This window comes from Sycon ciliatum, chromosome 1, assembly GCF_964019385.1.
Source record: "Sycon ciliatum chromosome 1, ocSycCili1.1, whole genome shotgun sequence".
Classification (NCBI taxonomy): domain Eukaryota; kingdom Metazoa; phylum Porifera; class Calcarea; order Leucosolenida; family Sycettidae; genus Sycon; species Sycon ciliatum.
In genome coordinates, this window is record NC_088643.1 from 94,343,237 (window position 1) to 94,370,390 (window position 27,154).

General features: G+C 47.5%; 1 protein-coding gene across 1 annotated transcript; it reads right to left on the reverse strand.

Annotated features, from left to right (window-relative positions):
* Window positions 1-492: 492 nt before the first annotated feature.
* LOC135806598 (protein FAM135B-like) lies at window positions 493-27,148 on the reverse strand. Its single transcript, XM_065320802.1, has 21 exons — window positions 26,734-27,148; window positions 26,504-26,592; window positions 24,893-25,029; window positions 23,240-23,310; window positions 22,486-22,864; window positions 21,618-21,670; window positions 21,273-21,361; window positions 20,847-20,887; window positions 20,381-20,437; window positions 17,433-17,522; window positions 14,162-14,241; window positions 13,733-13,884; window positions 11,825-12,620; window positions 11,419-11,478; window positions 10,118-10,224; window positions 4,651-4,742; window positions 4,314-4,411; window positions 3,663-3,811; window positions 2,983-3,093; window positions 2,488-2,598; window positions 493-1,887 (listed from the first exon to the last, which is right to left on the reverse strand). Exons 1-21 carry the CDS (start codon window positions 26,811-26,813, stop codon window positions 1,661-1,663), a joined length of 3,069 nt encoding a protein of 1,022 aa, XP_065176874.1. The 5' UTR covers window positions 26,814-27,148; the 3' UTR covers window positions 493-1,660.
* Window positions 27,149-27,154: the final 6 nt, after the last annotated feature.

The window sequence follows — 27,154 nt, forward strand, 5'->3', positions numbered from 1 at the left end:
CGTAGGAGTTATGTCTCCTGAATGTTGTGTCAGCATGACTGAGTTCTCCAGGCTCTGGTCTCATGCAGTGTTCTTATCACAGCCGTGCATGATGGACTGCGAAGGAAATGGCTTCATCCTTAAAAAAAACCTTTGAAGCGCCTGTCAACACATGGCCACACAAAACACCCATGGTACTGTTGTCTGAGAATTATTACACGGAGCTAAGTAATAGTTCGTTCTTGAAAACACTCTCGGCAGGCTCAGATGGCCCTTCTCCAGTCCCATCCATCAGGTGAGATAGCATTCCACAGTGTACTCGTAGACCTTGCAGACCAACCACAACTTGGATGTAGAAAACAAGCTCTGCCTACCATGAAGGCAATAAGCATTGCATGCAAGAGCAGTGGGTACTTCCTATAGCATAAATCCGCATATACGACTACTCCGTGGTGTTAGCACGCACCATGTACCAGCACCACCAGTACCGCCACCATCACCACCACCACTGAATGCACGGACAGATTCAATCAATAATCCCGAAAGGAAGAGCGAAAATCAAGCATGCTGAAAACACAAACATGAGCAAGATCATTGTACGGTGGTAATGTAAACCAGCAGTGGACCACTACTACAACTACTACATGTACTACGGAAAACAGAGAACAGAGAACAACGTAACAAATGCGATACAACCGCAGACAATAATGGCTAGCATATGTGTCAGGTCTGTACTCAATGTGTCACCGCACATCTCACAAGCAAAGAAACCCAAACACTGGCAACGAGAACAGCATACATGTATGTACAAGAGCTAAAAGAGGGAGAAATGAAAAGAGAGAAAATGTAGCATGTCTGAGAAGGGAACAGAAACTTTACTACATCGGTCACTTCTAGAAAGAAGAAGTTAATGTACACAGAAGTCGAGACAAGGCCATATAAAAGGAACAAATACTACCAGCAGACGCATACCGGGGCAAGCAGGCAATGTTAAAAAGAGAGAGAACAAGGAACAGGAGTTCCGTAAAAAGAGAGAGAGAGAGAGAGAGAGAGAGAGAGAGAGAGAGAGAGAGAGAGAGAGAGAGAGAGAGAGAGAGAGAGAGAGAGAGAGAGAGAGCAAACAATATATAATGTATTGCGGGGAGCCAGGTACACTGCGCAGAGTGTACACCTGTATTGGCGTCAGTGGCTGACGAGGCAGAGGAGGAAGTGCAAGGAGGAGCGAAGCAGGAACGGAGAAAAGAGCTGCCAGATATCTGCGGTGTGTAAACCAAGCCGCATGGCTCAGTCAGCGATAATGTGCACATGTGGGTGTGATAAATAATGTTTCTTCACAGTAAACGGGGCAGCAGAAAAATAGGAAAAAGAAATCGGCTATAGTTGTCACGGCAGCAGCCATACAACAGATAAGTCAGCAAATAGAGGACACATGTCACCCATGCACTGGATACAGCAGTAGATTTCATGATGGACAGAGCTCAACTCTCAAGCTTCTTCTAAAAAACAAACAATAAACAGGAATATGCGTATTGAAAAGTGTTAGCTGGGAATAACCAGGATCTGTTGATGCGGTTGTAGCGGTTGTAGCGGTTAATAAAGACTATTGAAAGGGAAATAAAGCAGATATCTTTGTCGAGATGCCTCTGTCCTATAGGGATGCAAATAAAATATAATCGCTTTCTTAGACTGATGATTCTGTCACAACAAACTTTGGCGCGCAGAAGAGTGCGACAAACTTCTCCAGGAAGAGGTCGTTGTCCAGTACAGCTACATGGCCGGCGCGGCCTACAAGGACGTTGACGTCCACATTGGACTGGAAGTGGTGCACTACGGTGTAGCGACTTAGCTGCGTTGCACTATACTGCAAGGGCCGCAGCAGGTTCTGCACCATCTCCATATGGATACGACCTGATGATGGCAATTGAAAAATAAATAAAACACAAACAAAAGCCAGCTACAGTCAAGCAGCATTAGCAGCAAATCCCTATTCTTTAAAAATATTCACAATCCCTATTGCTACTTTTCTTATTATTATTTCCCTCACAACCCCTGCCGGAATCTGCCGTTGGGTGGTTGGCCAACACCAACTCTCTTCACATTGGCTGGTATTCCCACTGCGTCTTGAGGTGTTCAATAAATAAATCAATCACAATGCTAGCATAGCAAAAAGCTGTACGTGAACAGTACTACATTACTGGCTGGACATGCCGCTAAGACACTACAATGGAGATAGATACGAGGGGTGGTAGCCTGTAGATGTCAGTGCATTAGGCTAGAAGAAACCTACGACAAAGGACTGGCTCCACAGTGAGTATTATGAGCAACCTTATTGTTACCTATCACAAAGGACTGGCATTACAGGAAACAGGAACCTTCACAGAGGAAGCACATGGCTTCTCAATTAAAAAAAAAAAACACGCACAAAACGTGAATATAGTGAGGCATGCTGCTGTGGCTAAATGAGACTTCAAGTAGGAACATAGACAGAGAGCATTTTGTTTCACTTACTAAGCTCTTCATCATCTCCACCCGTGTGAAGACCAATGTGAGCAGAGTGAAATGGGACATACTGGTCCTGATGAGATGCAACTAACAGCACCGACTTGAATAATGCCAGGCCTAGAGCAAGCCAAACACAGACACGCACGCACACACCCAGATGAAAAGAAGGCTGGGGCATAGCTACATGTCCACACAGCAGACCTCAGTACAGAGATGAAGAGTTGAAGATTAGTTCAAAGTAAACGTGAATGCATGCAGTTGTTGTTGCATATTCGGGTCGACAAGTTATACAGGTTGCACACGTTGTGTAAGGCTGCAGTCAATGTGAACGTGAATTGGAGCATCTGCATACTGAGGGCAACACAACACTAGTATTGCACACAGCGCATGTGTCGTGCATTGCTCAGTACCCTGCAGCTGCCAATGAGCAACACACGCACACGCACAGTATGATAGGCAGTTTCATCTCTCCAGTGACAGGCCATAGCTACAAGTACATACCAGGTTTTAAACTGAGCTGATAGAGAAAAGATCTTCTCTTATCCGAGGTATCCTTCATAGCCAGCTGACATAACGAGGTTGACTTCTTCCATTTACGCATCAGCCACATTCCTGCACATTGCCAGTTGAAAAAAAACCCGTTTCAACAATGAATAGGACTTATAGAAACGTAGAAACCAGAAATCATTGTCACAGCACATCTATAGGGAGCATCAGGCTCAGGAAACCCTCTCCACACTAGCTATGTCCAAGCATCCACGGCACTACCCAACAGTGTGCAGAGCAGGACAAAAACGTGATATGCTGTCTCGACTACTTCTCCATACACTTTGCCATGACATACCAGTCCTAATATTGTGAAACCTGGCTGAATTTATACCTCCTTCTCCCTTGACTTTTCCATCCTCCGATGTGACCAGAAAGATGTGCATGTGCAATACAATGCAACACCATGCAATACAATGCTACACCATGCAATACAGGGCAGGGTATGTTTTGACTGTATCTACCACTGCATGCTCGAGATAGCACAAGTTAGGGTACTAGTACCAGTTTCAGATGAATGCAGGCAATGCATCCACCCACCCATATACCCCCCCCCCCCCCCCCCCCTACACTCACACCACCCACCCCCACCTACACTCACGCTCGCACACACAATACTGGGATGTGGTACATACCGGTACTGACAACAGAGTTAGCATGAGCAGTGCCTAGATGAGGCGCAGCAAACGATACATACACCTGCAGCAGGGGCAGGTAACAGCTGAGAGCTGGATGTGCCAGTGCACCACGAATGATGATATTACCTAGTGAGTGGCCAACAAAGCTGGGAAGCAAAATACACACACACATGCATACACATAATATTAACTGGCTTGAGGGAAAGAGACAAACGGACATATACATACACATACACACATACACACGCAAGCACACACACACACACACACACACACACAAGCGCGCACAAGAACACAATACATACAGGGGCTACATTTAAAATTAATACAGTAGTGGTGACTACTTACTAGTACAGCAGTACTCAATACATGTAGCAACGTTCTAAGCAAGGAAAATACAAAAAAGAGGGATATTTCACAGTAGAAGAGTGTTCTGTCCCCTCCCCCCCCCCCCCCCCCCCCCCATGTACACACAAACACAAACACAAACACGTGCACACACACACACACACACACACACACACACACACTCAGATACACACACACACACACACACACACACACACACACACACACACACACACACACACACACACATACACACACTCAGATACACACGTGTGCACGCCCACATGCACATCAACCTACCTCAGATGAGAAACGTTTAGCTCCTTGTCCTCAATGAATGCTGTGATCTCTTTCACCAGTGCCTCGATCATGATCACAAAGTCATTGTTGGTGTTTTGCTGAAACACATATGATCACCAGCAAAGCTACATTTTAGCATGTGTACTCACACACCAAACTCCATACTCACAATATAGTGAATATACAGTCATTTTAGTAATCTACAACACATACAGACTCACACAGAAGGATACAGTCCACTGTTGTACAGTCATGTACTGTGTAATCTACAATACATGTACCGGTATGTGTATAGTCAACAGGTAGATTGAGAGACATGCGACAGAAACCAACATACCTCATTGCTTTTCGACTTGAGGAACATCAAACCAGCGTCAGGCAATGCTAGCTTCAAGTAGATGGAGAACATTCGTAGATCCAGATGAAGACCTGCAATGGGAACAGCACCAACATGAAGTTCTGCAGCAGTCCAAGTGGTCCAAGTGCGTTATCCCCCCCCCCCCCCCCCCCTACAGAACCCCCTTTCTCACACTGCCACCACCACCACCTGCACCACCACCGTCACTACTCATTTTCGAAGGAACACAGCATACCTGCAGTCCACACACTGTGAGCATACCTGCAGTCCACACACTGTGAGCATACCTGCAGTCCACACACTGTGAGCATACCTGCAGTCCACACACTGTGAGCATACCTGCAGTCCACACACTGTGAGCATACCTGCAGTCCACACACTGTGAGCATACCTGCAGTCCACACACTGTGAGCATACCTGCAGTCCACACACTGTGAGCATACCTGCAGTCCACACACTGTGAGCATACCTGCAGTCCACACACTGTGAGCATACCTGCAGTCCACACACTGTGAGCATACCTGCAGTCCACACACTGTGAGTGTCTATGATTACAGTAGGCCATTCACACGATCAGTGTAAATGCGTAAATGGTACTAAATGCAAGATTAAGCGTTTGTGCAGGAGTGGACAAACAGCCCAGAGGATTGAAATGAGACTGTTCAAATCTTGCACACATCAGTGCAGTGTACCCATACTACGAGCACAGTGACCTTGATCGAGCATACTTTCTTTGGGAGCATACTTTCTTTGGGAGCATACTTTCTTTAGGAGCATACTTTCTTTAGGAGCATACTTTCTTTGGGAGCATACTTTCTTTAGGAGCATACTTTCTTTGGGAGTATACTTTCGTGTAGAGCATACTTTCTTTGGGAGCATACTTTCTTTAGGAGCATACTTTCTTTGGGAGCATACTTTCGTGTAGAGCATACTTTCTTTGGGAGCATACTTTCTTTAGGAGCATACTTTCTTTGGGAGCATACTTTCTTTGGGAGCATACTTTCTTTAGGAGCATACTTTCTTTAGGAGCATACTTTCTTTGGGAGCATACTTTCTTTAGGAGCATACTTTCTTTGGGAGCATACTTTCTTTAGGAGCATACTTTCTTTGGGAGTATACTTTCGTGTAGAGCATACTTTCTTTAGGAGCATACTTTCTTTAGGAGCATACTTTCTTTGGGAGCATACTTTCTTTGGGAGCATACTTTCGTGTAGAGCATGATACACGTGGGTGTACACGTCATGTGGACAACATCACCCATTGGCAATTCATGCTCTATAGTCACTGGGTATACCGGGTCTATAGTCACTGGGTATACCGGGTCTATAGTCACTGGGTATACCGGGTCTATAGTCACTGGGTATACCGGGTCTATAGTCACTGGGTATACCGGGTCTATAGTCACTGGGTATACCGGGTCTATAGTCACTGGGTATACCGGGTCTATAGTCACTGGGTATACCGGGTCTATAGTCACTGGGTATACCGGGTCTATAGTCACTGGGTATACCGGGTCTATAGTCACTGGGTATACCGGGTCTATAGTCACTGGGTATACCGGGTCTATAGTCACTGGGTATACCGGGTCTATAGTCACTGGGTATACCGGGTCTATAGTCACTGGGTATACCGGGTCTATAGTCACTGGGTATACCGGGTCTATAGTCACTGGGTATACCGGGTCTATAGTCACTGGGTATACCGGGTCTATAGTCACTGGGTATACCGGGTCTATAGTCACTGGGTATACCGGGTCTATAGTCACTGGGTATACCGGGTCTATAGTCACTGGGTATACCGGGTCTATAGTCACTGGGTATACCGGGTCTATAGTCACTGGGTATACCGGGTCTATAGTCACTGGGTATACCGGGTCTATAGTCACTGGGTATACCGGGCCTATAGTCACTGGGTATACCGGGCCTATAGTCACTGGGTATACCGGGCCTATAGTCACTGGGTATACCGGGCCTATAGTCACTGGGTATACCGGGCCTATAGTCACTGGGTATACCGGGCCTATAGTCACTGGGTATACCGGGCCTATAGTCACTGGGTATACCGGGCCTATAGTCACTGGGTATACCGGGCCTATAGTCACTGGGTATACCGGGCCTATAGTCACTGGGTATACCGGGCCTATAGTCACTGGGTATACCGGGTCTATAGTCACTGGGTATACCGGGTCTATAGTCACTGGGTATACCGGGTCTATAGTCACTGGGTACACCGGGTCTATAGTCACTGGGTATACCGGGTCTATAGTCACTGGGTATACCGGGTCTATAGTCACTGGGTATACCGGGTCTATAGTCACTGGGTATACCGGGTCTATAGTCACTGGGTATACCGGGTCTATAGTCACTGGGTATACCGGGTCTATAGTCACTGGGTATACCGGGTCTATAGTCACTGGGTATACCGGGTCTATAGTCACTGGGTATACCGGGTCTATAGTCACTGGGTATACCGGGTCTATAGTCACTGGGTATACCGGGTCTATAGTCACTGGGTATACCGGGTCTATAGTCACTGGGTATACCGGGTCTATAGTCACTGGGTATACCGGGTCTATAGTCACTGGGTATACCGGGTCTATAGTCACTGGGTATACCGGGTCTATAGTCACTGGGTATACCGGGTCTATAGTCACTGGGTATACCGGGTCTATAGTCACTGGGTATACCGGGTCTATAGTCACTGGGTATACCGGGTCTATAGTCACTGGGTATACCGGGTCTATAGTCACTGGGTATACCGGGTCTATAGTCACTGGGTATACCGGGTCTATAGTCACTGGGTATACCGGGTCTATAGTCACTGGGTATACCGGGTCTATAGTCACTGGGTATACCGGGTCTATAGTCACTGGGTATACCGGGTCTATAGTCACTGGGTATACCGGGTCTATAGTCACTGGGTATACCGGGTCTATAGTCACTGGGTATACCGGGTCTATAGTCACTGGGTATACCGGGTCTATAGTCACTGGGTATACCGGGTCTATAGTCACTGGGTATACCGGGTCTATAGTCACTGGGTATACCGGGTCTATAGTCACTGGGTATACCGGGTCTATAGTCACTGGGTATACCGGGTCTATAGTCACTGGGTATACCGGGTCTATAGTCACTGGGTATACCGGGTCTATAGTCACTGGGTATACCGGGTCTATAGTCACTGGGTATACCGGGTCTATAGTCACTGGGTATACCGGGTCTATAGTCACTGGGTATACCGGGTCTATAGTCACTGGGTATACCGGGTCTATAGTCACTGGGTATACCGGGTCTATAGTCACTGGGTATACCGGGTCTATAGTCACTGGGTATACCGGGTCTATAGTCACTGGGTATACCGGGTCTATAGTCACTGGGTATACCGGGTCTATAGTCACTGGGTATACCGGGTCTATAGTCACTGGGTATACCGGGTCTATAGTCACTGGGTATACCGGGTCTATAGTCACTGGGTATACCGGGTCTATAGTCACTGGGTATACCGGGTCTATAGTCACTGGGTATACCGGGTCTATAGTCACTGGGTATACCGGGTCTATAGTCACTGGGTATACCGGGTCTATAGTCACTGGGTATACCGGGTCTATAGTCACTGGGTATACCGGGTCTATAGTCACTGGGTATACCGGGTCTATAGTCACTGGGTATACCGGGTCTATAGTCACTGGGTATACCGGGTCTATAGTCACTGGGTATACCGGGTCTATAGTCACTGGGTATACCGGGTCTATAGTCACTGGGTATACCGGGTCTATAGTCACTGGGTATACCGGGTCTATAGTCACTGGGTATACCGGGTCTATAGTCACTGGGTATACCGGGTCTATAGTCACTGGGTATACCGGGTCTATAGTCACTGGGTATACCGGGTCTATAGTCACTGGGTATACCGGGTCTATAGTCACTGGGTATACCGGGTCTATAGTCACTGGGTATACCGGGTCTATAGTCACTGGGTATACCGGGTCTATAGTCACTGGGTATACCGGGTCTATAGTCACTGGGTATACCGGGTCTATAGTCACTGGGTATACCGGGTCTATAGTCACTGGGTATACCGGGTCTATAGTCACTGGGTATACCGGGTCTATAGTCACTGGGTATACCGGGTCTATAGTCACTGGGTATACCGGGTCTATAGTCACTGGGTATACCGGGTCTATAGTCACTGGGTATACCGGGTCTATAGTCACTGGGTATACCGGGTCTATAGTCACTGGGTATACCGGGTCTATAGTCACTGGGTATACCGGGTCTATAGTCACTGGGTATACCGGGTCTATAGTCACTGGGTATACCGGGTCTATAGTCACTGGGTATACCGGGTCTATAGTCACTGGGTATACCGGGTCTATAGTCACTGGGTATACCGGGTCTATAGTCACTGGGTATACCGGGTCTATAGTCACTGGGTATACCGGGTCTATAGTCACTGGGTATACCGGGTCTATAGTCACTGGGTATACCGGGTCTATAGTCACTGGGTATACCGGGTCTATAGTCACTGGGTATACCGGGTCTATAGTCACTGGGTATACCGGGTCTATAGTCACTGGGTATACCGGGTCTATAGTCACTGGGTATACCGGGTCTATAGTCACTGGGTATACCGGGTCTATAGTCACTGGGTATACCGGGTCTATAGTCACTGGGTATACCGGGTCTATAGTCACTGGGTATACCGGGTCTATAGTCACTGGGTATACCGGGTCTATAGTCACTGGGTATACCGGGTCTATAGTCACTGGGTATACCGGGTCTATAGTCACTGGGTATACCGGGTCTATAGTCACTGGGTATACCGGGTCTATAGTCACTGGGTATACCGGGTCTATAGTCACTGGGTATACCGGGTCTATAGTCACTGGGTATACCGGGTCTATAGTCACTGGGTATACCGGGTCTATAGTCACTGGGTATACCGGGTCTATAGTCACTGGGTATACCGGGTCTATAGTCACTGGGTATACCGGGTCTATAGTCACTGGGTATACCGGGTCTATAGTCACTGGGTATACCGGGTCTATAGTCACTGGGTATACCGGGTCTATAGTCACTGGGTATACCGGGTCTATAGTCACTGGGTATACCGGGTCTATAGTCACTGGGTATACCGGGTCTATAGTCACTGGGTATACCGGGTCTATAGTCACTGGGTATACCGGGTCTATAGTCACTGGGTATACCGGGTCTATAGTCACTGGGTATACCGGGTCTATAGTCACTGGGTATACCGGGTCTATAGTCACTGGGTACACCGGGTCTATAGTCACTGGGTATACCGGGTCTATAGTCACTGGGTATACCGGGGAGACAAATTATTAAAACATGTATTGTACAAGAGGCTGGACGCTGAAAGATGGTCTCAACTAACACATACAAATACATTGTACAGCGTATTCGTATTCGTATGGTCAAACTCTCACCTTCAAGACCATGCACGCACACAACCAGATGCACTGGTTTAGATCTAGATTGGAAACTCTCCACCGAGCTGAAGTACGGCGCCGGTAGAAACTCTGCTGCCCCATCACTGTTACAGTAGAACACACACATGACACACATGATACACATGATAGTGACACCAACAACAGCATACACAGCAATAGCATACACAGAAATAGCACTCACATTAGCACTCACACTAGCACACACACTCACATTAACACCACCAATAAAGCTGTGTTCACAACTGGCGCGTGTACGCGTGAAACCACGCGTTTATGCGTATTTTTGCTGGCTTTTGGGGCGTCATTCGTACGGAAACGCACCGAAATGGAAATTCCAACACGTTGGAATTTTCAGCGCGTATCAGCGTACATGCCAGTCACTTTGACTGGCGGGGTCAAAACATTAGTACTCGAAGGTGTCGCACGCGCTAAATACGACTCGGATTGCTCTTTTTGTGAAAGCATGAGCGCGCGCGTTTGGGCACGCATGAACTGCAAGCGTACCGCGTCCACGCGCCATTTGGGAACACAGCTTAACACTAGCGCTCACACAAACAAGACTACAGGGCATATCAACTATGCCATGCTTGCACACAGAACTGGAAAACAACCTACAAAGATCAGGTGGGAAAGGAATTAGAAATTGAAAGAAGAGACTAGGTGCGGCAGTAGAACAGTGTGCAAGCATGCGTTTTCACCATGTTATGCTGGAAGCAAGAACTATGTGCAGAGTACAATACTGGAAACTGCCCAATGCTTGCGTCACTAAATTGTTGCCATCTCTCAGAACCAGCGAGTTTACGATGGCAAATGTTCGCGGAGCACTGAGGCCACACATATACACCGACTGTTTAAGTTTGATTTCACGATGGTTAACATTTGCGTTATGCCCTTCTCGCAAAATTAGCAAACATTAATACGTCACAAACATTAGGCGAGAATGAAGTTGAAGACACCACTGCAGCTGTACTTATGGTTGATTAATATGGTGGTAAAGACACACCTGACAATATGACGGTAAATACACACCTGCCCATACACGCTCTCTAGGCTGCAACGTTACTCTGGCACAGAGCTCTCCTTCTCACCATCACCATCATCAGTTCGCGCCTGGCACCGAGTCCATGCATGGTTGGCGGTATCCAACATAGCAGGCTGGTACATCGGGTACCGCAATATTGCCAGGTGTGCCTTTACCACCATATCAATCAACAAACATTAGGCAGTGCATTAGGCAGTGTAGAATACTTAAAGGTGGTGTATACCAACGCGCTTACCTCAAGAATCCCCACGAGGATGGCAGACCAGGCCGTATTAATTCCTTTGCTTCATTCACCCTTCACAGGATATACCGGCAATGCCAGCACAAGCACACGCCCACGCCCACACACACACAGATTGAAAAACACAGAGTAGTATGAAGTTACATGTACTTACCATGTTGTCTTGGGATAACAACAAACACATGAAATACTGATGTTCAGGCTACATCCATAGACAGTTCTTAATGGTCAGTCATACACATTCGTACTGTGAAGTACAAGTATTCTTGCACACACATCTGCATGCAAACACACACACAAACATGCACACACACACACACACACACACACACACACACACGCGCGCACACACGTGTGTGTCCTCATGTACAGTCAAAACAGCGCACGGCAAGCCTCTTACAGTCCTTGATGTCCAGTCATGGAAGGTCTGCACGAAGGCACACTCATATCGACAGGCTCCGCAGGAACTCGCTGCTGTAACTCAAAGTCAGTTGCCGTCGGGGAGATAGAATCCTCGGCCAAGGGACTACAGTCTGGTGCAGTGTTGTCATGGAAAGCAAGAATCTGCTGGCAATCGGTATCCCCGCCGAGGAAATCTGAAAGTGTCAGATCACTGGTACTGTCACATGAGCGCGATGCTACACGTTCTGTCGCAAACACCGCCAGAAGTTCATCGACGGTGAAGCGGTCGTCACCTGCCATAGCTTGGCTGGTACTGTTCGGACCGGACTCAGCTGTTAGCGAGCGACTTCGTTGAATAGCTTGTGAACATGCCGGCGAAACTTGACTGAGGAATTCATCCATTGTCATGGCAGGATCGTTGTTGCTGTCCTCGCTGTCCTCGTGCGTAGCCGAGCGAACAATCGACAGGAATTCATCCATCGTCATCATGTCATCTCCTTCTGCTGACGACGTTGATGATGCAATACTGCTCCCGGAACTACGGTGCTTGGCAAGACCACTGTTGAGAAATTCACGTAGGGTCATCAGCTCACTGCGACTCTGAGTGGATTCCACGCTTTCCTCGGACTGCTTGCGAGCAATGGCGTGAGAAGAAAGGAACTCGCCCAGCGTAAGCAGCGGCTGGCTGCTGTCCAGATTAGAGGCACCGCTTTCCTCGGCACTATCGTCAAAGGGCACAAGAGTATCTGATGACTTGACAAAACCATTCTTGCGCAAGTGTGATGTGTCATCACCTGATCAGGGAACACATAGCAAACAGACAACACAACTCAAGACAGCAAAGCACCATCAGAAGTCAACACATAGCAAACAGACAACACAACTCAAGATGGCAAAGCATCATCGGAAGTCAACACATAGCAAACAGACAACACAACTCAAGACGGCAAAGCCCCATCAGAAGTCAACACATAGCAAACAGACTACACAACTCAAGACGGCAAAGCATCATCGGAAGTCAACACATAGCAAACAGACAACACAACTCAAGACGGCAAAGCATCATCGGAAGTCAACACATAGCAAACAGACAACACAACTCAAGACGGCAAAGCACCATCGGAAGTCAACACATAGCAAACAGACAACACAACTCAAGACGGCAAAGCATCATCGGAAGTCAACACATAGCAAACAGACAACACAACTCAAGACGGCAAAGCATCATCGGAAGTCAACACATAGCAAACAGACAACACAACTCAAGACGGCAAAGCATCATCGGAAGTCAACACATAGCAAACAGACAACACAACTCAAGACGGCAAAGCATCATCGGAAGTCAACACATAGCAAACAGACAACACGACTCAAGACGGCAAAGCACCATCGGAAGTCAACACATAGCAAACAGACAACACAACTCAAGACGGCAAAGCATCATCAGAAGTCAACACATAGCAAACAGACAACACAACGCAAGACGGCAAAGCACCACCGGAAGTCAACAGCACACAATAACGTTCTGGTAGCAACTTTGACACAGTGCCTTTTGTGAAGGATACGTACATGCAGCCTGCTGAATGGCAGCAATAAGATACAGAATTACAAAGTGTGGACACAGGCTGCTACGACATCAGCAGGAACTAAACACTCCAAGATTAAGAGATGGGAACATGTGCAGAGCTGTAAGAACTAAACACTCCAAGATTAAGAGATGGGAACATGTGCAGAGCTGTAAGAACTAAACACTCCAAGATTAAGAGATGGGAACATATGCAGAGCTGTAAGAACTAAACACTCCAAAAGTAAGAGATGAGATTATGACTGTGCAGCACTGGATTACTGCATGTAGCCAGCAAGCCTATCTAGTATCTACGACAACAAACACTCGACTCACACCAACCTGCAAAGACCTGCTCCAGGATGAAGGGCATGTTACGATGTGTACCATCTACTACTTTGCATGCTAGCGGCAGAGGCTTAAATGCCAGCCGGCCGTACAAGTCAGTGGTAATCTTCTCGGCGAAAGCCTGCAGTTGTGTGCAGTCAAGACGTCTGCACAGCAAGCGGAGAACAACACAATGACAGCTGAGCAATGTTTGATAGCAGAACATTTCATCAAATCTCTCCTAGATTTATACCAGTGCAATGAAACAAACATAAAGACAGGAGACGTGATCAGGCACTAGACAAGCTGCAAAACCAGCGCCTGCACACTCAGAGAGACAAGCACATCTGCCAAAGGTTTGTTTGTATAATAACAACACAGCAGCAGAACGCTGAAGACAACCGGACAGTACATGCTAGCCCACACCAGCACTAGACCACTCACGGTAACTGATCCACGTCTAGTGCCAGGCAGTTTGATATAGGCTGTGACTGCGTGAGCACACCTTCACGCCAACGCAATATCTAAAATCACACACAGATACAAAGAAGAGAGGGAAGCCAAGTCAAATTTCAATACTGTCCCAAAAGACACGTGAACACACTGTCAACATACAATACACACCTACACACTCAGGCACGCACGCTCGGACACGCACACACACACCTTTGACCTTTGACGCCCATCGCCGGAGGCGATGATAGCAATGCTACGGCAGAAGCCATAGCAACTTGTGCTGGGATTGCACCATTCAACACACACACACACACACACACACACACACACACACACACACACACACACACACACACACACACACACACACACACACACACACACGGCTGTTACATGCATGCAGAATCCTGCCACTTCAATCCGGGAGCGAGAACTCGGCCGTTGAGTGATTTTCAGGGATTTCCCGTTCTCAAGTTCAAACTGTGGTTCTCAGTTTGCAGCTTTCTGCATCGATTTCGATACTCAAAAGTCCCTTGGAAAGCCGATTTCTCCACCGCGCTGGACTGGAAAAATATTTCGCCATCACGAGCGCTCCTTGGAGAACCAAATTTTCTTTCGAGGACGAAGCAGAAGTGCTCCTTTGTTGCTGTCTTCGAATCTTTCGTTTCCTACGCCGTAGCCCTTCTGCTGTTGCTGAGTAGGTGCCCTTTGCCCACGATTTGTGCTGTTGGCGTAGTTTTCCTGGCGCTGGCGTCAGTTTTTCCTTGCGGCATTACCCACCATCTTCCCCTTTCGGTGGATGCCAAGCTCCCGCAGCTACGTTCTTCCGCCCGCAATGGCCTTCTGTACGTACTCTTTTTACTGATGTTTGTATGTTATGGATAAACATCTGGAGAACCTTCAGCTTATCTGTCGCTTTGGTGGCCAGTGACTGTCCTCAACTAGTCATGGCACGACTTACAGGGTCTCCAACTACCCAGAAGCAGTCAAAGCTGTATTAAAATTGGACATACTGCTTGACAAAAGCAATACTCACCCACTACAAATGTGCAGTAATTGTCATAGAACTATTACTAGATCTTATGAAGAAAATAAGCCTTTATCTGGCTCAGGGGGTTGTGGACCTCTACAAGAATGGTCTCCACATTCACGCACTGGTTGTGAGCTATGTACAAGGCTCAGCCAACAATGTCAAGGGGGAAGAAAAAAGAAGAAGAAAAATTGGTAGTTTGCAATTGCCAAACGCCTTCGCTTCTGAACCTTGCAGTACCAGCTGCTCTACTGCCAAAGCAGATGCATTGTCTGAGCCTTGTGCACAAACAACACCAACACTTCACGAAACATTGCACACTGTTTCTGCAATAGCTACACCTATATACGGCAGATGCTGAGCTTGCACCGGAACGCTTTGCACAACCGTATGCCAATGTGAAGTGTGCAATTTGTCTCCCCATTGCCAACCAAGCAGTGGAGTCACCATGTTGCAGCCATTTATATTGCACACCATGTATTTCCTTCTGGCTAGCTATGAACAACATGTCTGAAGCCTTTCCATACTGGTGCTCGATGTTCCAGTTTTGTGACACGATAATAGCACGAGAATTAGTGTACCACTGAGGGTCATCAAATGCTCCGTTTCCGAAAGCAGGTATTTTGGCCTTTCTTTCGCACATGTGGTGGTACCCATTCAGCATAAGGATACTGTTCTCCATTGCACAGCAGCTGCAGTATGTTATACTGTATGCTCAGCAACATGGTCAGCCTGTACAGTCAGTACAGCTATTGGCGGGTGCATTGCATGTGCAGTGGAAAGAAAAGCAAACGGCTCTAGAAGAGTCAGAAAAAGACCTGCAAACATTTTCAACAGAGTTTGAAAAGCTAGTTGAAAAGAATGGCAAGGCTGCTGGTCCCTGCTTTTCTTCTCTGGAGCAGGTGTTGCAAAAATACAACATCAAAAGGCAAGCCTACCATTCTGGTGCCTTTGTGGGCAACCACATCCCCCGTGCTCTTGAGGCAAAGGTCCTCAAAGAGTTGATGTCTGCTCCAGTGCAGGTTGTAAACAGCCGCAGTCTTTAACCGTCAACACCAGCAGCTGAAGCTGAGCTTGCCAATATTGCACAAACAGCTAAAACCCTGCAGGAGAGGTACCATCGTCTGCTTTCTGAGTACGCAGCATGCAGAGCGATCTTCTCCACAAGAACCCCCCTTTCCAGCAGCACAAAGGGCACATTGGTCGACCACATTAGAACTTTCCTCGCCACTTGTTGTCAGGAAATCGTCGCCAGGAAGCTGGGCAATATAACGCCTAAACTGCACCTTCTCGAGGAGCATGTAGTGACCTGTATGGATCACTTCGGCATGGGCTTGTCCCTTCTTGGTGAGCAGGGCATGGAGTCCGTCCATGCAGAGATCAACACTTTGGAGAGAAAATTCCTTGCGATACCATCTCCTTCGGATCGTCTTCGCACGTGCGTAGAGCAACACTTCCTTGCAACACTGCCCCAAAACGCAGCTCTCAGGCCGAAAACTGTGCCACGTAAACGGAAGGCAGCTACTACTGAAGACTAATGTCTTCCACAGCGAACTCTTCTTGTCCATGTTGGGTCTTGGGGCACAGCGCATTTCTTGCTGTGCCGAGCTCTATCTTCTTGAGCGGGTGTTTGGTGGGCCTTCCAACCTGGACATTTTTCGTACTTGGCCAACGACTAGTCTTCCTTGACCCGTGAAAGTCGCTACTGTCCAGCACTGAGAGATAAAACTCTAAAATATTGGCTAGTGCTCGCCAGAGAAACAACAGAAAATTTGATTTTCTAGCCAACTTCTTGTTCGACTTGCACAGATCGCATGTAGACGCGTACGGGATGCTGGGCACGCGTACGCGAATCCATGGTGATCTACCGTATCCGGATTTATGGCGTATTTTTTCGAAATGCGCCGCCATCTTGCCAAATGGGCCTGTCGTAACAGCCGTGACACAGTACATAGCACACGGCTTGAATAAAAGGACCCAGGAAGTGGCCAGGTTACTAATCGGTTTGACGCTTCCATTTTGTGGCATTTTCATGGCACCTAAGTTAAAACGAAAACGATAATGAATGGCCCCAATGAAGACATTTCAAATGTGCTATTTGAAAAGAAACCCTAGGGGACATAGTGACATGGTGCAAAGGATGTAACTTTGTGACAGTGCAGGGTACATAGTGACATGGTGAGCAGCAGAACAGTGTGTGCAATAGACCATGACTCATGGCCATCTTACTCTCTGGTGCTGACACTGAAACAGCAACCGCTGACTAGCTGATGGTATCTCTGATATATCACCGAGAAACACCGCCCACAAGGCAGATATCTGTATGGATAACAAGATCGCATCAAACACAAACACAAGAGAACACATACTGAAGTAATAGTTATAGACAATAGCAAGTCTGAAGTGAATCGAGTGGTGGTGGTGAAATCTATGCCAAGTGTACCGCCCTGTACTGATGAAATACATGTGGCAGCATTGATCTCTGCAGCTTTGGCCTGGTCCTCAATGCCATTATTGGAGGGGTGGATGTTTCTCACCAGCAATTGGACACCCCCCCCCACACACACACAGGTACCCCAAGCCAGCACTGGCTTCTCACTATTCGAGCTCCTGTATGGCCGGCATGTCCGCGGCCCACTGGATCCCGTGCAAGGTGCGTGTGCTCAGCCAACAGAAGAGCTCCGTACTACCACTGCCCAGTTCGTCATCACCATGGGCGACTGGCTTGAGAGAATATCAGCTGAGACTGGCTCTCACCTTGCCACCGCGCAGCAACGGCAGAAAGCATACTATGACCGCAAGAGTCAGGAGCGCATCTTTACTCTGGTTGAAGAGGTACTGCTCTTGCTTCCGGGATCAGCTCGCAAGATGGAAGCCGTATGGCAAGGCCCTTACCCTGTTCGACACAAGGTTCACCGGGTCAACTACGAGATCGCATGGGACCACACCGCACAAGAGATATCGGGTGTTCCACATCTCCACGCTTGGCCTGTCCAGGGGATATTGGCAGATCCCTCTGGCGGAGGATGCTTGTGCCAAGACGGCCTTCACAACACCGTTTGGCCTCTATGAGTTCACCACGATGCCATTCGGGCTCTATGGAGCACCTGCAACCTTCCAACGTTGCATGGACACCATCTTGGCTGGTCTGCCATTTGTCCTAGCATATTAGCAGTGTTCCTTTGAACTCGTAGTTTTTCGTGCCAATTGTTTTTGTGAAGGGGTGTTTGGCCCGCCTTTGGCAATGTTTGCGCTATAGCACTAGTTTGAGTGATGCGTATCATATAAATATTAGGATGATGTCGTCATTTTCAGCTCGAGATTTGAGGAACACCTTGACCAGCTCCGCCAGGTTCTCAGTCGACTTCATCAGGTTGGTCTCACTGTGAAGCCAAAGGAGTGCTGATCGGCTATGGTTGAACCCCCCCCCCCCCCCCCCCCGTCCTTGGCCATGTGATTTGTCGTGGCCGAGTACGTGCTAATCCTGCCAAATTGCAAGCCATTGATGATTGGCAACAACCCACAACCAAGAAGGCCTTGCGTTCCTTCCTGGGTGTATGGGGCTACTATCGTCGCCTCATTCCCCACTTCTCAACCATCGCGTAGCCCTTGGTCGCCATGACGTCTAAAGGACACCCTAACTACCTCCACTGGACAGCCTCAGCTGAACGGGCCTTCGTTCACTTGAAAAGCCTCCTTGTGTGAGACCCGGTCATCGCTGCGCGTAACTTTGCTACGGGCTTCTATCTGCACGGACGTGTCTGATGTGGGTTTGGGCGCTGTGCTGACTCAGCGTGATGCCATGGCCACCGAACATACTGTGCCATACGCCAGTTGGAAGCTCCTCGACCGTGAACGCCGTTGAACCACTATTGACAAGGAGTGTCTCGCACTCAAGTGGGCCGTCCTCAAATTTGCACCCTATCTCCTCGGCAGACGCTTCACCCTGATCACCGACCACCGCCCTCTTCAATGGATTGCTCAGCATCATAGTGGCAATGCTCGGGTGGCCCGATGGGACATTGCTCTGCAGCCGTTTGCTTTCACCGCCGTGCACCGGTCAGGCGCACTCAATGGCAAAGCCGATGCATTCTCCCGCCAGATGTGACTTTCTTCTTCTGCTGTGTTGCACCTAGTTTCGTCATCTATTTTCTATTTTCATTAAATGTTAGTCAGTGTCACAGATGGTATCTGTGACCGGAGAAGGGGAATGGTGTGAAGATATCGTAACTCTGTGTCCTTTAGCACCATTAATATCCCTACACATAAGGCCAAAACAAAAAATAGGCTTGTTTCCGGTCGGCAACCCCTCAAAAAGGAGACTCGGTCGGCCGGACTGAAACTTTTTTTGGATACTTTTTTTGGTTCCTCAATCGTTGTGGTATTGATGGACAAGAGTACCTACACATGTACATTGTACATATATCATGGCAAGGGTAAATGTCAAAGTTGACTGACTCACTGTTCTTGTACAGCATGTGGTGTATTCCTGTTTTCGTACATCCTGAGAAATCAAGCAAACAGTTCGAGTGCTTCCAGCTCCGTTATTCTAGCTCGTATTGACCCCGGAATTTTTCGAGCCGACAGCTGAGAATCTCTGCTACCTTGTAGGTGTTTCGATTGTGGAATTCGGTTGAGATTTGACTGAGTTATGACTCGTTGAGTGCACTTGCACACATGGCATTGCCACCGTTTGTATACATTTGGGACCAAAAAAAAGTTTCAGAATTTGGGAAAAAGTGGCCCGGTCGGGCGACCGGAAACAAGGTCATTATTTGTTTTGGCCTAATCATTATACCTATAACCTGCACATCCTCATAATTACAGAAATTTTCGGTGCTCAATATTTTCGGTATGAGGGCAAAAGGCCAGGTTAGGTGAACAGAAATTTTGGTACAGAGAAGCAGTTCCCTATTGGATTATGTGTGTTAGTGTTTGTTCGGTGTATTGAAATTTTAGGTATGAAGCAGATGCACCGAAAGTACCGAAAATAAAAGTACACGGAAAATTTGTGAAATTACAGTAGTTGTCGGTTAGCCGAAAGAGTGAGTTGTTGGTTTGTCCTTTTCACACACGCACGCACACGCGCGTACGCACACACACACACACACCATGCGAGCGTGCTTATAAGTGGCAAGCGAACGACAGGGCGAAGAGAGCAGCATGGATCTCCTTACCTCGCCTCGAATAGCTAGCACGTAATCCTGTGCATCACTCCAGGGTATTGACTCGCGCTGTGTAAAAGAACAACAACAACAACATCCACTACATAACTAGCTCTAACTAGCTCTATGTTGATATGCTGCAGCAGGAAGGACATGCACTGAAAGACAAGGACCGGGAGTAAATGTACTACATGTACATGTAGTACAGATACTAACAATTGATATACTTCATCCACACCCTAGCAAACCAATTGAAATTGTAGCGTGCCCCCCCCCCCCCCCCCCCAGGGCCCACATATACACATGCGTGCACACGCTCACTCGTGCACATGTCTAAGCATAGGCATGACCTGGGTGCATACTCTATATGATCAATATCCCATGGCCAGGGGCAGCTGATCGTTGCAGCACACAGAACGAGCAAGGTCAGACATTCTTCTTATCAGGGTAGCAGCACAGAACACCAGCAACAACATACCCGGCCTTTCCTGTACATCTTGTTGAGCAATTCATCCACATCTGCAGGCATCAACAAAACAATGAACCAAAACAGTGTTCTAACAACTCTGCTCACAATACACACCCAACAACGAAGAAGAAAAGCATATCACATCCGGCTAGCACTGTTGTCTCAGTTGTAGGTATTTTCCAGTACTGTCTAAACAGAAGTACAATGGACTGCATACAACAGACACTATTCTGATCACTAACGTTCACGAGTTTATCGGGTGTTAGTGGCCGTCGTGAGCTCCCTTCGGGAACGGACGCGATAACTTACTCTTTTTTTAACGTACATGAGATACTAGTAACATAGATGGGCAGAGTGCAGTGACTAAAACACACACAAACACCTCTGAACTAGCACAGGATAGAGACAGTCATGTACATGCACATGAGATCTGACCTGGTGGGGTTGGTAAGGTGCCACCAATCAGCATTTGGTGCATTTCTGCAAGAGCCGCTTTGCTTTCCAGCAGCAAGCGACAGATATGCCTGTGGCAACAACAAAAACCAAATAAATAACAGCATTTAGACAAGGGTAACTTAGCTTTTACAATAACAGTACTTAATACTTGTATGACTGGAGCTAAATTCATGCTGGAGTGTTGGGGGGGGGAAGAGAGAGAGAGAGAGAGAGAGAGAGAGAGAGAGAGAGAGAGAGAGTGTGTGTGTGTGTGCGCGCATGTGTGTGTCTTTGTGTATGTGTCTGTCTGTGTCTGCGTATACGTGTGTGTGTTGAGATTCTGACCTTGCCTCCACAAGTGAGATGGTGTCCACACGATAGCGCAGTGCTGCAGGTGACTATACAAGTCAAACACAAGACGGCAGTCAAGGATAAATGAAACACACATTAATAGCAATCAGCACCTAAGAGACTGTCGCAAAAGTTTTTCGTCGTCCCTGAAATGAACATGATTCGTTTGGGGGGGGGGGGGGGGGGGGGGGAGCGAGCCAAAATCGCAACTCGACCGGAACTGCACATATGACACGTACAATTGTACATGCATGCGATTTTCGTCGTCCAGCATAGCAAGCTGTGTTGGTTTCAGAGGGAGGGGAGGGGGTCCGAGTACGAAATGAATGTCCGTTTCAGGGACGACAGAAAACTTTTGCGACGACCCCTAACAACACGATAAGTACTGTATAGCAGGAAATTTTCGGACGGAATATATTTTCGTACGATTTCGTACACCGCCTTTTTGTACTAAAATTAATTCCGCACTAAAATTTGTTCATGTGACTTTATGTGCACTGTATGGGTACTGCTTGCGAACACGTGCATTTAGCATGCAGCACTGTACGAAAATAAAATCCGAACGAAAGGTCGAAATTCGGCTTTGTCCGAAAATATTTCCGTCCGAAAATTTCCTGCTATACAGTATGTACTTTGCTACTCTACCAATCACCTATATGCAGTGAGACCTGTCTCAGTCGACCATTGCTCCATGGACACCCACGCAGTAGTCCCCAAGCACAGAAAGCCATCCTCTTATCCAAGCCATGTGACTGGCCCTGGCTGTAGTATGGTGGAGATCGGCTTATCACAGTGATCACCCGGGCAGCAGCAGCAGCAGCCCACACAGTACATCAGTACAGTGGGTGCATGAGGTACGTACCAGTATAGATCGTGCTTGATCTGATGCATCGGTTAAACGGCGACTTTTCCTCGCATGGTCTAGTCCCTTGAACGAATGAGAGCGGCTGGGACGAGAACTTTTTCGAAACGGTTTGGACGAAGACTCCGATGATGGCAATAGGTTCTTCACAGCAGTTCGGAAGCCAGTCTTTGCCTTCTCGGTGGGAGCTGGTTCACTGACATCCAATGCAACGTTAGCCAATACTGCATGAATGCGGAGCTGCACTCCTGCTAAGTGACAGAAGTCAAACAGGAACGGACGATGTGCGTGTAACTGGTGCTTCTTCGGGCACATGCGTAGGTACAAGCGATGGCGGCTAACTTTAGTGAATGCTGTAGCTGGCGGCGCATCAGTATTCCTGTCAAACAACACACAGATCAACAAGACAGAAATGCTAAGCAACACTGCATCCACACGTTTGAGGGAGTCGAGAACGGCAAAGTCCGAAACAAAATTGACTGAATAGTTCATCATTCAACAAAGTGGAGAAGATGAGAAAGGAAGAGACACCAGGTGCCAAAAGAGAAAAGGTGTCCAACGACACAGTTGCTACATGGCAGGCAGAGCATTCACCATAGCAGAGGCAACACTGGTCACACACATTAAGTTTGCAAATACTCCATATGTACACTGTCATCAGTGATCACAGCCAACTGCAGACAACATGAAACAGTAGAGGGTACAATGTACACTGTAGTAGTACTTGTAGTAGTATTATGTATAGTGGACTTACTGTGGACTGTTAGGTGCATGGTGTAATTCTAGTGTACAGCGTACAACAGGCCACTCTGAAATCTCACCAAGCTGTACAGGATCATCATACAAACAAAACACACGTGCACACACACACACACACGCACACGTGCATGCACACACACATGCACACACACACACACACACACACACACACACACACACACACACACACACACACAAGTATGGGTGCACAGAACACAACACAAACTGGCATCAGTGCCACAGCCAAGTTAGTTTCAAAACAGTAGTCAAGACAGAGCAGGCTCAGGCATGTTGCTATTGACCTCAGCATTACCTTTCACTATCTGCCTTGAGCAAAAATGTACAATATGGAGGGGTTTAGCATCACTTTCTGGAAATAAGATGGAGGGTTTAGCATCACTTTCAGCCTGGAGTGGCAAACATTACTTAGGAGAACAATCACATGTATGCATCATTCTGCTCAAATGCAAATCACAAATCACCTGCATAGACAAACATGAGAAATCTTCTTCTTTTTAAATTAGGGCCGAAACGATTGCCCATTTTGCCTTAACGATTAACCAATAACACTAACGATCGATTTATTGGTTTTACCGATTTTCCGAACAAGTTTTATACGTGTCATGTTGGACATCAGTAGACGGCAAAAACAAAATTTGTTCAACTACGTACAGGTACGTACGGATGAAAGATCCACACAGGCCCAAAAAAGACCAAAATGAAACTTGCAACGTGATATGAGCAGTGTTCCTCTGCCATTAGGCATGAACGATCAGTCCTCTGTCTTCTACAATGGAGAAGGGTCGACTGGAATCGACAATCCAGTCGATGATCGACTCCGTCAACATGCCTGAGCGCCTGCTGTCGCACATTCGCAAGTTACCTGTGCTGAAGAACGACGTGACGGGCTTCGTTCCAGCACTGGTTGTCGCATTGTCACTGCGCTCAACATTGCTGGTAGTCGTCGTTCCTGTCGACTGGGTTGCTGGTCCTTTCCCTACCGCAGCGGCGTACAGGTCTTCATGAGCAGAAATCAGGTGCTAGAACAAGTTGGTTGTGCCGCTTTGACGGACGAACTCGCGGCTGCACAAATTGCATCTCACTACGCTATCAGCTTCCTCGAAATATGCCCAAGCTGGCGATCTCTTGGTCCAACTAACTTTCGCTTTTACAGGCGGCAGCATTGGCACTGCTCTCCTCGCTAAAAAATCAAAAGTAACTGTAAGTTTTTGACAAGAACTGAACAAAATAGAAGGCTAGCAGCCATACTCACAGTTTCGCTACAACCTAAAATTATGAAGCTTTCCGGTTGATACTTTCCGGCTACGCTGACTAGTGCAGTGAATGCGCGGCGTGTACGACTACAAGTACAGTACCCAAAAGGATCAAGAGCTAGCGCGCAATGATTGTACGGACCTACAGCTTCATGCACGTGTACTTCGACGTTCATGTACTTGTGCGCATGACGCGCGTGCATGATGCCATGCATCGTCTGCATGTACTGACGTCATGACCGCTCTCGCACTGTACAGTCATAATCGTTATCGATCATGACGATTATCGATTTCATCCATAACGAGTGATATACGAGTAATCGGTATAATCGTTTCGGCCCTATTTTAAATTAAAAAACTAAAGTAAAAGGTACCTTTTTGCAGGGCAAACTGAAGTGCAACAGCCCCTCAAAGTTGTCAGCCAGAATGTTTCGCTGCTGACGATAGAGGATCAGAACCGATGAGGACACTGCACACTTTCCATCGTCTGTGACTGTTGCTGTATGGCGGCCTGACACATACAGCAGCAACAACAACAACAATGACACAAACGACAGCGACAGAGAACATCAAAACTATAAGCAACTACCCAACACTCAAGAGCAATTCAGCTCTTTTTGTTTTTGTTGCTGCGCTGCCCTGGATGCAACTTTCGTTATCCTTCTTTATTGATTTTCGGGTATTCTTCGCCGGATATCGACTGTAGCAAGAGCCATATCTTTCGTACTCTTGTCCATTTTCGGTGAAAGCATATCCGGAAAACTTGAACTCAAATATCTGCACATTCTGAGGTTCCCGCGATTTCAACCCAGGGGATTCGCCAAGTGTCGTGAGGCACACATCGCCCGAGCTTATGTGTACCGTGTCCTCTCTCGGGCCTACAATTCCCTGGTGCAGTATGTCAAGATCGGCTATAACGACATAATTATAACAGACGAGGAAACTGCTCATATTGTGGTTGCGGCGCGTGTGTCATTGTAATTTATATCCAAGATTCGCTGTAAAGTTCGCACGTCCGCGTTACAACCGGCTATACGCATTGAGAAACACAACCAGCTTAGGAAGTTTCGCTTGTGCCAGGCCACCACCATGTCTGTAATACCAGGGTGGCAGATGCAGCACCTAACGGCGAGGGTAAGGTGGTAAGTCTCACAACCAATGCCCGATAAGGGGCCGGGGCGAACCTCGTTAGCTGCATCCATGTTACCCTCACTCCGAGTAGTAAGTACCCAGTTGACCGTGGGTGTCGGTGCAGTTCCTTGCATGTACATGTATAGCAAGAGTACATAACCCCCCAGAGTGTGCAACACCTGATCCAGCTCTGCATAGGGTCTTGCATCTTGGTCGAGCGTAATCGGATCTTCTGGTGTCATGCGTACACTCCACACCAGCGCAAGGCCGGTCTCGAGGCAGGGCACCGTTGTTTTTGATCCGAGAGTACCCGCGACTCCCCGGGTTCCCCTCAGATGTGTACGGTATTATGACGCAAAGATCGGATTACGCTCGACCAAGACCCTATGCAGAGCTGGATCACGCGTTGCACACTCTGGGGGGTTATGTACTCTTGTGTATAGTGGTTCACGAATGCATCACCGCATTCGTTAGCACAGTACACGCTCCCTGCTCTAAGCGCGGGTCTCTAACTCGGGACCATGTGATTCGCAGGCAAGCCTACAACCACTCGGCCAAAGCACTGATCTGCACCAAAGCGCTGGTCTGCAAAATTCGCTGTAGTATTAAATGAGACTAATTATTTCACTTTTCTGCATGCCCTGCACCATGTGCACCAGGTACTGTACTGAGGATTTAGAGTTTGACACAAAACATCATTCAAATTTATTTAATTTAGACTGTAACAGGTAGTCATTGCACGTGCGGTGGTGCAAAATGAACTGAGCCCCATTCTCAATCACAGTGATCAGCTATTGATCAAACATTATCCTCATTGAACTCAGTGAAGTGGCAAATATGTCAGACATAAGTACCTTCGATGTTAGTTACAGTATCGGATGCGACGGATAGCTCAACCCCACCACCTTCCGGTGACGTGAAGGATAAGTGGACTCGATAGTGCCTGAACAGCAAGCAACAATCCCATTACAGTATTTATTATAAGCATAAGAAATGTTGTACTCAGTGAAAATACACCGAGGACAAAATGCGATTGAATTGGAACAAAATAACCAAACGAATAATTCAATTTGATTGCACTCACCCGCGACGAAATAGGTCAACATTATGAACAGCAACAAACTCAAAGGCAAGCGACCAAGTAACACGGACAGTGTCGGGCATGTCCACATACAGAGAACTACAACTCTCGATTCCTGGAAGTTCTAACGCGACACGAAGTCCACCACGCACACTCCATAAATATCACGAATCTGGTCTTCGTCAGATGTATTTCATGGCTTATCCAGTATTATAACTGCGCTGCATGCTTGTCCAAGCGAGCTGGTGAACTAATTCAAATCACACAGTCACAAGAAAGATGGAAGGAAGCTCTTCCTACATTCTCCCCTTTCCTTCTTCTCAGTAAAAATCAAGCAACTTTTGGTGGGTGTTCAGCAGTTCAAAACTCATTGTATTGAATGTTGTTTTGTGTTTGCTACGTGTGGGTTTCTTGCATGGGTGCG

Excerpts from the sequence above, each read along its gene's own strand:
- LOC135806598 (XM_065320802.1), bottom strand. The coding sequence starts at position 26,813 with ATGCCCGACACTGTCCGTGTTACTTGGTCGCTTGCCTTTGAGTTTGTT. Across the intron at positions 21,671-22,485 it reads ATCAAGCACGATCTATACTG|TCACCTGCAGCACTGCGCTA; the intron begins GTACGTACCTCA and ends TGACTTGTATAG. Across the intron at positions 20,438-20,846 it reads AGATGTACAGGAAAGGCCGG|CGCGAGTCAATACCCTGGAG; the intron begins GTATGTTGTTGC and ends TCTTTTACACAG.